The following is a 12,182-nucleotide window of genomic DNA, read 5'->3' on the forward strand; positions in this document are numbered from 1 at the left end:
GATTTCTAATGGCGACTGGGTTGCTTCAAAACATGGCTGCCATTAGCCAATCAGATTTTCAGCATGAAATTCAGCAAGCCAACATCACAAAACTTCAACTATATATTCATCTATGGTTGCTTTATTGTTCTGTGCAACTTGCCAAGAACTACCAAATAGGCACTATTTACAGAAGGTGCTTGTTCCCTACAGATTGCTGTTGGTGGCTATTTTTAGCGTTCCAATCACCGAGGGAGCAGGCACCCTATTGCTTTTTAGGATTTTTTAAAATTCTCGTTATTAATTTTTTTTCCTCAATTATATAGAATTGTGCAGCTAAAACTGTAAAGCCAGTCAACATGAAACTTTATAGGTAAGTGCAGTATTTCAACCGACAAAATTAAACAGTTTACATTTTAACCCATATGTCAAAAACTCGAGAATTAATCTAGGCCTAGGATTTTGGGGCTATGTACACAAAATCTCTTTTAAAATAAGATCTGCAGTGAAAATTCTACCTTTGCATGATTCATTGACTCAAAAAAAATCCCTTTTGAAACAATTAGCCTATTTGACAGGGTAAACACTGAGCTGTCGTTATGAAACTTGAACGGTTTATCTCTCTAGGGACCCACTATTAATCAATGCAACCTGACTCAACCTGGCCTCTGGGATGCTATTTATGTTTTTACTCTTATAAACAAGCATAAGTCTTGTAACATAAGGTGTACAGTGAAAAAGATTTTCCCTCATGATTTGTTTCCTTAAAACAATATTTATTTGCCTTTTGGACCAATTAGCATCCCAAGTAGATCTAAATTTGTTTGCACATCTTCAGAAAATTGGCGTCATCACTCATCAAAGCCTAAACCACAATAATTATCAAAAAAACATGTTGAGATTTGTAAACGATATTGCCTCCAGATGCCAATCATTGCATGGCAGAGCTAACTGGTACACTAGTTTGCACATCTGTTTTTTGCACAAAACTGTTGGACATATGCAATACTGTGTATTGGATATATTGATCTGTATTATTTTTATACAGTTCTACATTATTCTCTTTTTAAAAAATGTTATTCCTACTTTAATATATTTATTTCTTGTACCAGTAAGATTGAAACAAATTCCTTGTGTGTAGAAATACACACAAGGAGGGCGCTGGTAGCTCAGTGGTTAAGATGTTGGCCTACTAATCTTTGGTCGTGAGTTCAAATCCCAGCACTGCCAAGTTGCCAATGTGGGGCCCTTGAGTACGCCCTTAACCCTCAACTGCTCAGTTATATAAATGAGATAAGATAAGGATGTCTATCAAATGCCCTAAATGTAAAATATAGAGGCCATACTGCAGATCCAAGATGCAAACCACTCATGAGTAGTAAGAATTTGAAAGCCGGAGATGAGCCACAAAAGATCTGGAACCAAGATTATCCTCTACTAAAGTGATGGAAAGGCCAAAGTGTGGAGAAATGATCCAGTGCATACAAACGCATCCAGGGCTGGACTGGGACATAATTTCAGGTCGGAAGTCTCATACTCATCCAGCCCACCCCATACAAAATTTGAAACCACAAACGACCTTTTTTTTTTTTTTCTTTCCTAAATTCAGTTTATTACACACATTATGGTCATCTCATGAAAACATAAACAAGCAACCCAGTGGTAGTGAAGCATTCTTAAATTATATCAGCTTATATCAGTCTGCCAAGCATTTAACAAACACCAAAAGTGCAAAGCTGCCAGTAACTCTCTATTTTTCACCCACAAAAGGACATTAAATGCAGAATAGAGGTAAACAAAAGACACTTTATTTTTGTCATTTCTCATGTTCCCAGGTCTACTGCTATGAACAGATCTGTCTCCATGTTGTTGGAAAACAACTTTTTAACCTAATTCGTGAGCACAGAATCTAAATAGAGCAATGTTTTTTTATTTGATTTTTTGTGTGTTTTATTTTGTTTAAAAGTAACCATACTACATTTCATACAAATATATTAAAGCATATTTAATATTTTTTTTAAACCTCTACCTGTCCTCTCAGGTTGAACCTGAAGATTGACCACTACACCAGAGCTAGTGCCAGACTGACTCTCTCCACTTTATTGTGAAAAATAGGACAATTATTTTTTTTCAACTTTGCATATGGGCAGATATAATTTTCTAAATTGCCTAAATATCTGTTAGTATAATACTAACTACATCATGACAATATCTATTTAGAAAAATCCTAATATTGCTTGGAAAATGTTTGTTGTTGTTATTGTTGTTTACCCTAGCTGTATTTGTAATTTCAACATGGAGGGCTCCCTAAATGTACTCTATGTAAATTTGGATATTTGTCTGCTAAATTATCTAGTATTATAACTATACAGTAGATAATTCTGTCCTTTAGCATATTTAGAGTGATGATGATGATAATAGTGATGAAGTATGCTAGTAGTGAAACTGTGGTTAATACTTGATTAGTGAACACAAAGCTGCAGTATTTACAGATGAGACTGAGCTGCACTTGATGCCTTGAACAGGTCAGTAATTTTGCGACATTTAATTGCTTCTTGTTATACGGCTTTCCTTTTGCGTGCCCTTTCCCTATCTGCTCCACCGGACCGCTTCCTCTCCATCCTCTGTGCAGTGATGACTCGGAGCCAGAGCTGAGGAGAATGGTAGTGCTGAAAGTCAAGACTAACAGATTCATGATTTATTATCGATTTATTATCGAATACCGAATTCGAAAACGATCACTTGAGTACATCGGACAGGCAATAATATAAAATAATAACGATTAAGTAAGTAAGTAAGTGAATAAATAAATAAATAAATAAATAAATAAATAAATAACAGCAGGGCAGCGGGCCAAATCAGTCATCTGGCCACTGGGAATACATCCGGTGTTCCTGATGGCCAGTCTGGGCCTGAGCTCATCTGTGAAACATGGTGGAGGTAGTGTCATGGCTTGGGCTTGCATGGCTGCTTCTGGAATAGTCTCACTAATCTTTATTGATGATGGAACGTAATTTAATTGAAAAAGTGGAACTTTCATATATTCTAGATTAATTACACATAAAGTGAAATATTTTAAGACTTTTTTGTTTTAATCTTGATTATGGTTTATAGCTCATGGAAATCAAAAATCCAGTATCTCAAAATATTAGAGTAAAGAATTTATAATACAGAAATGCACTCAATACTTGGTCAGGGCTTTAAACCTTTTGCATGAATTACTGCATCAATGCGGCGTTGACTCTCAACTTGAGAAAACACAGTGGACGAACACCAGCAGATGACATCGCTCCCCAAATTATCACTGACTGTGGAAACTTCACACTGGACTTCAAGCAGCTTGGACTCTGTTCCTCTCCACTCTTCCTCCAGACTCTGGGACCTTGATTTCCAAATGAAATATAACATTTACTTTTATCTTTCCCATGATTGTGGTTGTGTACTGAACCAGACTGAGAGATTAAAGGCTCAGGAAACCTTTACAGGTGTTTTGAGTTAATGAGAGCTCAGGTCGACATTTCTGTATTATATACTCTGTATTCAAATATTTTGAGATACTGTATTGTTGATTTCCATGAGCTGTAAACCGTAATCATCAAGATTAAAACAAAAAAAAAGGCTTGAAATATTTCACTGTATGTGTAATGAATCTAGAACATATGGAAGTTCCACTTTTTGAATTAAATTACAGGAAATAATGAACTATAGGAAATCTTTCATACAGTCCATTTCCACACATTAGTTAAAGGTTTCTCTTCCTGTTTCAATTCTTCCTGTGGCTGTGTGACAGATTGGGCACTACATTAGCAATAACCACCTTAAAGGTTAAACACTCTTTCCTTAGAAAGACCTCCTTTACACAGTACTCGGCCATCTCATTCTCATCTCATTCTCATCTCACAAGTCTTTTTCACCATGCTGTCTACGCCGTCATATTTGAGCTTGAGATTCAGATCTATGTAGTTCTGATATTCTAATGTGTTCCAGAAATGGGGCTTTTCTTGTGTTCCTTGAATCCCATGGCCTTGGGAAGGTTGCTGAGTTTTGATAGGTAGAAATAAAAGACTGCCAATGAATGCCTGATTGAAATTGGTAAAGCACACCTTTATCAAGGTTTTTGTACAATGAAATCTGAGGCATATAATCTGCTGAAATATTCTGGCAAGATCCTAAAAAGAAATAGATTAATAAAAGGATAATGAAAATAATTCACTCTAAGACTGATGACAGCAGCACTGCATAATGTAACCAGACTTTTAAGTGATTATGGCTACTTTTAAAGATAAAAATGAATGTTACCTACTTTGAGGTTACATTTTTACAGTGCAGTCAGATGAACAGAACATGATCTTACTCTGTAATAAAATGTAATAACTTTTTAAAAAATTTTTTTAAAAGCTTTTAGGTATAGATCTAATCGCAGTTATACAACTTACTTTAGATGTAATATCTCTGGTGAATTTGCAAAAGTTGTGAATATTGTGTACGTTAATAAAATGAAATATAGCTGCAAGCAGCGATGCCGGGCCCAAGCACTATGGTGCCATCACCACCTAGTGGGTATTATGAAAACAATGCATAGTGAAGTGAGTGCTGTAGAGTAAAACACCCAAAAATACAAAGAAAAAATTGCAAAAATTTGATGCATTACCATGGCAACATTATGTAAAATATTAAAAATCCTTTAACAATTTTACATCAGCTGTGTCTTGACATTATTCTGACCAAGTTTGAGGCGATTCAGGTAAAGATAAGAGGCTTATCGCAAAGTCTGTTGTAAGTCGCACACTTCCTGCTCCCAGTTGGTGGCTCTATGACCATGACTCACAGTAGTCACCTCCATGTGACCCCTGTGACCAAACATACAGCTCAAGTTCCAACTTAATCACTCATTGCATGCAGAAGTTATGAGACACTGCCTATTTCCCTTTTTTCACCATAAATTTATTGCCTCGCCGTGACGAAACCATTCGAGATATCACAAATCTGTTCATAATTTTGCATCCACATTGTCTTGCCATAATGTTGACCAAGTTTGGTGACAATTACATCCCCTAGGAGAAGTATTTAAACAGTTAACTTTTTCACAAAATCCAAAATGGCTGACTTCCTGTTGGGCGGAGCTAATGATTGTCACATGAAAGTTGTTCGGGTCGATATATGCAATATAAGCATAAAACAATATGCTTACTGAATTTCATACATGTACGTACAAGAATGTACAATTTATGCCCCAAGGTTTTGTATCATGTAAAAGGGGGCTCTACAGAGCTACCCCATCATGCCCATGTGCTACTCTTTACGGGGGCCTAATGGCTGACAACTCTAATGTGTGTGCTGAATTTCATGAGCATGTTAAGGGCCCCAAAAGTCTCTGAAACTTTGATGGAAAAAAATCCTTAGAAAACAATAGGGACCTGCACACTTTCAGAGCTTGGGCTGTAATAAAGAGGGATTCTATCAGTTCATTTCTTGCTTATTTTCATTCTTGAACATACATTCTATGTAGCATAGAATACATTCACACTAAACACAAACATGATTTCCAAATACAGGTTCTTACTTGATGAGAAGTCTGTGGTCTCTTCAATTGAAGTTTTGAGTGTAGGTTCTTTAAAGGGCACACATGGAGCTTGTACATTTCTTCTCAGCCTAACAAGTTCCATAACCACTAACTTTTTTTTATAGGGAATCCCAATTCAGGATGTGCATGTGTGCACTTTTCTGTGTGTGTGTGTGTGTGTGTGTGTGTGTGTGTGTGTCGTAAACACTTCCATCGCCTGAGGTTGTTTGAATAGTGTGTGTGTGTGTGTGTGTGTGTGTGTCGTAAACACTTCCATCCCCCGAGATTACTTGAATAGTGTGTGTGTGTATTTATGTCTTTTTAAATATGCGTGTCTAATTGTTTCAGTGGCAGGACAACTGCTGGACAGGATACATCATTAAGCAGGAATTCTGTATCCTAATGACCTTTGACCTTAAGTCCAAGTGTGCACATGAGAAAGAGAGAATCAGAATCAAGCTTTTTTGGTATAGGCTTATTGGTTAGAACATTTGCCTTGCACCTCCGGGATTGGGGGTTATATTCCTGCCTCTGCCCTGTGTGCGCAGTTTGCATGTTCTTTCCATGCATCGGGGGTTCCTCTGGGTACTTCGGTTTCCTCCCCAGTCCAAAGATATGCATTGTAGGCTGATTGCCATCTCTAAATTGTCCGTAATATGTGTGTGTGTGTGTGTGTGTGTGTGTGTGTGTGTGTGTGTGTGTGTGTGTGTGTGTGTGTGTGTGTGTGTGTGTGTGTGTGTGTGTGTGTGTGTGTGTGTGTGTGAGATTGGGCCCTGTGATCGGTTGGCGCCATGTCCAGGATGTCCCCCGCCGTGTGCCCCAAGTTCCCTGGCATAGGCTCCAGGCTCCCTGTGACCCCGTGTAGGATAAGCGGTACAGAAAATGAATGGATGGATGGATGGATGGATAGATCTATCTTGACTGGGGAGGAATCTGTATATTATTTAGACACAGGGCTGGAATTTAGGTATTGTTCTTTGTAGAAAATGTGAGGGATCTTTTACAAATGTAGGTAAATTATTAAAGTATATTCACAAAAACAATTTAATATCAAATGATTTAAATCAGCTTAAAAGGGTCTTGCCTGCACAACTAATATAGGGCTTCCAATTTATTTGTGTTGCCGCCTCACAGCTCCAGGGTCCTGGGTTCAATTTTAAGGTCATTTTCTCACTATATTAGTTAATTAACAATACAGAAAAATAAATACTTTTTCACAGCACAGCATATATATATATGTCATGATTTCCCCTTTAGACAGCGCTGCAGCTTGCAGCGTGATCGGAAAGCCGGAGTGCGTGCACGTGCACGAACCAGGTGCACGAGTGCTCAGCGAGCACACGCTTTTCGAGTGTTAATGACTGTGACTTTGTTTACTATGGACACGTGTGTTTGTTATGATTCTGTTTTGTCTCAGCCCCCGTTTAGTCATTGGTTGTTTTCCGTTAGGTGTGTCATATTGGTTCCAGCTGTCCGTGTTTGACCATGAATACGTTAGTCATTTAAACCCCTCATGTTTCTGTGCAAGTTGCGCAGTATTGAGTTTAACTCTTTGCCCAGATGTCATTTCTTGTTTCTCGTTTCATGTTTCATGTTTCGTGTTTTGTGTTTTGACCTTGTTTATAGTGACCTCATTTCGATTACAGCCTAGCCCAGTTTATGCAAGTTTGCAAATCGCCCAACCCTTTTGGATTTGTCTGCCTGCCTCCTTAATAAAACGTCTTTACCTGCACTTGCTTCCACCTCAGTTATCGTTCTGTGACATATATATATATATATATATATATATATATATATATATATATATATATATATATATATACATACACTATATATCTCAGGGCGACCATTTCACTCGCATTTGAGATTGAAAAGTTCTTTGTGCGAGTGACCTGTTCGGAGTTGTATAATACAATCGGGATAAAAACTACAAAATGCATCTACACCACGCAGCAGTTACTTATTTATCAATTAACCAACAGTATTTCTCATTGCTATTATTTTGATTCAATTAACAGTGACCATGAGCAGAGAGTTTACATTTAACTGTTTATGACAGACCTCCTGATTAAAGCTCAAACAAAAAAAGATTGGTATCTGGATTGGTATCGGTTGTAAAAGTAGTGATCGGACCATCCCTAATGAACACCATTAAACTAAAGCGCTTTGCATCTGACGGGTAAATGAACTCACCCAATCACATCCTATATGAGATTATTCAGACATATACACAATATACACAGAGCGGTTCAAGAACTGGCTCCAGTCCAGAACCATGACAGTGGAAAATGTCTAATAGTGTAGCTTTAAATATATTTAAGAGGAGCAGACTTCAAAGACTGTACATTGATGTTTATTGTATTTGCTTACAAGCAGAAACAGGTTAACGGTTGTTTTTTGCATACAGTCTGTAAAATTAACTGAAAATATTATATTTAATTTATCGGAAGGTAAATTAATTTGTCATGGCTCACACTATGTTCCTAAATTCTGTCATAATTGACAAGCTCAAGTTTTCTCATGCCTACTTGTGTGTTATATTGTGCCCATTAACGTTACCATCTCTAAAAAAACTAAGCATCAACCGTGCTCCAAAATTTTTGACTGTGCTCCTAAATTTTTGTTATTAGGAGCACAAGTGCTCCTACAATAAATTGTTACCATAGAGCCCTGTGTATGTGTGTGTATATATATATATATATATATATATAAAACTAATTGTCCCCTTAAATTTTAAATCTGGTTGTGCCTCCTGTAGCAGCAATAACTGCAACCAAATGCTTCCGATAACTGGAGATCAGTCTTTCACTTACTTCTAGGACTACGACTTACTCCTATGCTTTGGATCATTGTCTTGCTGCATAATCCAGTTGCGCTTGAGTTTCAGCTTACGGACTGAAGACCGGACATTCTCCTTTAGGATTTTCTGGTAGAGAGCAGAATTCATGTTTCCCTCAATTATTGCAAGTTGCCCAGGTCCTGAAGTAGCAAAGCATCCCCACCACCATGCTTGATCATAGGTATGATGTTCTTTTTGTGGAATTCTGTGTTTGGTTTACGTCAGATGTAACAGGACCCCTGTCTTCCAAACAGTTCCACTTTTGACTCATCAGTCCACAGAACATTCTCCCAAAAGGTTTGAGGATCATCAAGGTGTGTTTTGGCAAAATTCAGATGAGCCTTAATGTCCTTCTGGGTTAGCAGTGGTTTTCACCTCACCACTCTTCCATGGATGTCATTTTTGCCCAGTGTCTTTATGATAGTGGAGTCATGAACAGTGACCTTTATTATTGCAAGAGAGGCCTGCAGTTCATTTGATGTCTTTGGCTCTTTTGTGACTTCTTAGATGAGCAGTTGCTGTGCTCTTGGAAGAATTTTGGAAGGTCAGCCACTTCTGGGAAGGTTCACTACAGTGCCAAGTTTTTCTATTTGCAGATAGTGGTTCTCACTGTGGTTCTTTGGAGTCCAGAGCCTTTGAAATAGCTTTGTAACCCTTCCCAGACTGATGCATTTCAATCAGCTTCTTCATCATTTCTGGAATTTCTTTCCACTTTGGCATAGTGTGTTACAGGGTAAGACCTTTTAACCAACTTCATGCTGTTGAAAAAGTTCTATTTAAGTGTTGATTTGATTGAATAGGGTTTGCAGTAATCAGGCCTGGTTGTGTCTAGTCCAGCTGAACCCCATTATAAATGCAGTTTCATAAATTCCGGGAATCAGTAACTATGGGGGCAAATACATTTTCACACCGGCCCAGTTGGTATTGAATATTTTTTTTGCTTCAACAAATACCATTATCATTTACAAACTGTATTTTGTGTTTACTCAGGTTGCCATTGTTTTATCTTAGATTTTGTTTTCATTTCTGAAATAATTTAGTGTGAGATATACACAAAAACACAAGAAATCAGGATGGGGGTGTGCATATATGTGTACATATGTATGTACGTATGTATGTGTGTGTGGGTCTAATATATATATTATATATATTATATATATATATATATATATATATATATATATATATATATATATATATATATATATATATCCTCATTCAAGTCTACAAAGGCTTAGCAAGTATCGATCGTCTTATTGACACGAGAATGCTGTCGTTGCTAGTAATATATATATATATATATATATATATATATATATATATATATATTTATACACACACACACACACACACACACACACACACACACACACACACACCACCATCCTGCCTGATTATAGTATATATATATAAATATATATGATATATATAGATAAATTTTAGATCGCCTTTGACAAAAGCAGAATATAAGGTATAAGGTTGCGATTGACTTTAACAGGAAACATGGCGATCACACACAACACTGTCGCCAAACTGGGAGAAAATTTGGGAGAGACAACTCCGTAAGTGTTTGCAAAGAAATGGCGATCATGTACAGGATGTTTTTTAAATACAGTTACATTTTGCTAAAAAAAAAAAAAAAAAAAAAAAACCCAAAAAGGGTTCACTTCCGTTATGTACAGGTACGGAGACTTTTGGGACACTCTGTAAATTAACAAGACAACATACTTACATACTTATGAGCTTACATACCAGAAACTAAGCTTGCTGATTAAATGGGTCAAGGTTTCAGGTATATGACAACTGTAAAATCCAATAAAGTGGTATGTTACAGGCAAACTATCAAAATTTACTCTCCAATATTAGCATTAAAATGACTTAAAGTCACTGATTGGCATTATCTCTATTTTAGAATGGTAATTATAGTCTCGTTATTTTTATGCTCTCTTTTACCTTCGATGTGCATCTTCTTTTATTCAGCAAAATGACACGATTATTTAATGTAAATGTCTTAATAATAATAATCTCCCACAAACAAAAGAATGAACCACAGCTTTACCATACGATGGATATAAAACAAATGTTTATTACATGTTTAATGAGTGTTTTCTTAAAATTTTGTATTTATAAATAAATATCATATAACTGTCCATACAAGTATGTATAAGCATATTTGAAATATAAATGTTTGCATCACTGGTCACAGGTGAATATTTGCATAGCTTACTTATAATAAATATACAGAACAATGAGCCTACAAAACACTTTCTGCAGGATAACATACATTTTTGCTTTTGTTTTTTGTCTTAAAAAACGAGTCTTGGTACATTTCTGAAATTCTTATCTGTGGCTAAATCTAACTCTATAAGTATTCATATCAAACAGCCATATTAATTCCTCACTTTAATTGTAATTATCGTTAGTGATAGATCCTTTTTTGACATATTTTTCTGTAGTGACCTGCTGCAAAGCGTGCACATCTTTCCTGTGGCTTTTATTTGTAGTAATATTCCCACAGCGCTTCATATTGTGATGAATGACGCAGACCATCAGCAGAATTACCATAACAGCAAACACAATTATTCCAAGAAGAACTTCAGGTGAGATGAACGAAGATATCTCGATTGCGGGATACCTGGTTGTAGGTGTAAAGATGCCAACAGATGTTGTGGTGCTTAATTCTTTTGTCTTGACACATTTGGTATTACCAATGACATGAAAACCTTCAGTACAAGAACAGTTATAACTCCCAGGAGTATTCGTGCAATTTTGGTCACAAACTGATGCTTCACACTCATCTATATCAATACAAACCCCACCATTTGGCTGTTCTTCTAGAATGAAGCCAGCTGGACAGCTACACTGATGAGGTTTGTTAATGTCACAGTCTACAGCCGGACATTCAAACTGTGAACAATGAAGTGTACATTCGTGTCTGTTCTCTGATGACACTCTATAACCTTCTAAGCATTCACAATTGTAACTACCTACGTTGTTATTGCATGTGTGTTCACAAGGTCCAGAAAAGCATTCGTCATCATCTTCACATGTGTCCTTTTCCTTCCTAAAGCCAGTCTTACAGCGACACTCAAAGCCATCAGCAGTGTTGACACAGTAGGAATTTTCTTCTGGGCACAATTGTTTATTATTGCAGTTGTCAATTTCCTTGCAGGTCTTTCCATCCTCGCCAAGTTCATATCCATTTAAACACTGACAAACATAATTCTCTCCCTTCACTACACATTCTTGAGAACAGTTCGCTTGCAGACACGGGTCGCTGTGGGCCTTGCTACATCGGACCGCGTTACTTTCAAGTTTATAACCTGGAAGGCAGGTGCAGCTGAATGTATCGTTCCACTTGTAGCAAGCATGTTCACAACCTCCTTTATAAACTTCACAATTCCAAGGTGCTTTAAGCCAGCTGCCATCAGCACAGATGTATTTAGTTCCCAGATTTTTTTGTGTTGCATTGCTGGCATTGGGTACGTCTTGGAGATCCTCGCTGGAAAATCCGAAAGGAGTTTCATACTGAACTGGTGACTCGGATGGAAGTCGTGCGCACTTATTAACGTTTTCGTACTCGCACAAATATCCTTCAATTGCATAATTACACTGTCTTTCTGTCCATTTTGGGTCGCTTTTAGACAGTGACACGCATCTCTGAGAGCAGACCTTTCCATCCTTTTTCCAGTTTGTGAAATTGGTTGCTTTATCACCAGTTATCCACGTGTAACCTTTCAGATCCACGGTTGAATCTGCGCAGGAGTTACTCATGTACCTTAAACCAATCCAAAAATGTCC

The 12,182-nt window shown here is 37.1% G+C and overlaps 1 protein-coding gene across 1 annotated transcript in view; it reads right to left on the reverse strand.

Annotated features, from left to right (window-relative positions):
- Window positions 1–10,429: 10,429 nt before the first annotated feature.
- thbd (thrombomodulin) overlaps window positions 10,430–12,182 on the reverse strand; it is a 2,344-nt gene continuing 591 nt past the window's right edge. Inside the window, exon 1 of the mRNA XM_053640125.1 lies at window positions 10,430–12,182. This exon is cut by the window's right edge and continues 591 nt beyond it. Within this exon, the coding sequence (XP_053496100.1) occupies window positions 10,785–12,182 (1,398 nt within the window). The 3' untranslated portion in view covers window positions 10,430–10,784.

The sequence above is a fragment of the Ictalurus furcatus genome, chromosome 2 (assembly GCF_023375685.1).
Source record: "Ictalurus furcatus strain D&B chromosome 2, Billie_1.0, whole genome shotgun sequence".
In the NCBI taxonomy this organism is placed as follows: domain Eukaryota; kingdom Metazoa; phylum Chordata; class Actinopteri; order Siluriformes; family Ictaluridae; genus Ictalurus; species Ictalurus furcatus.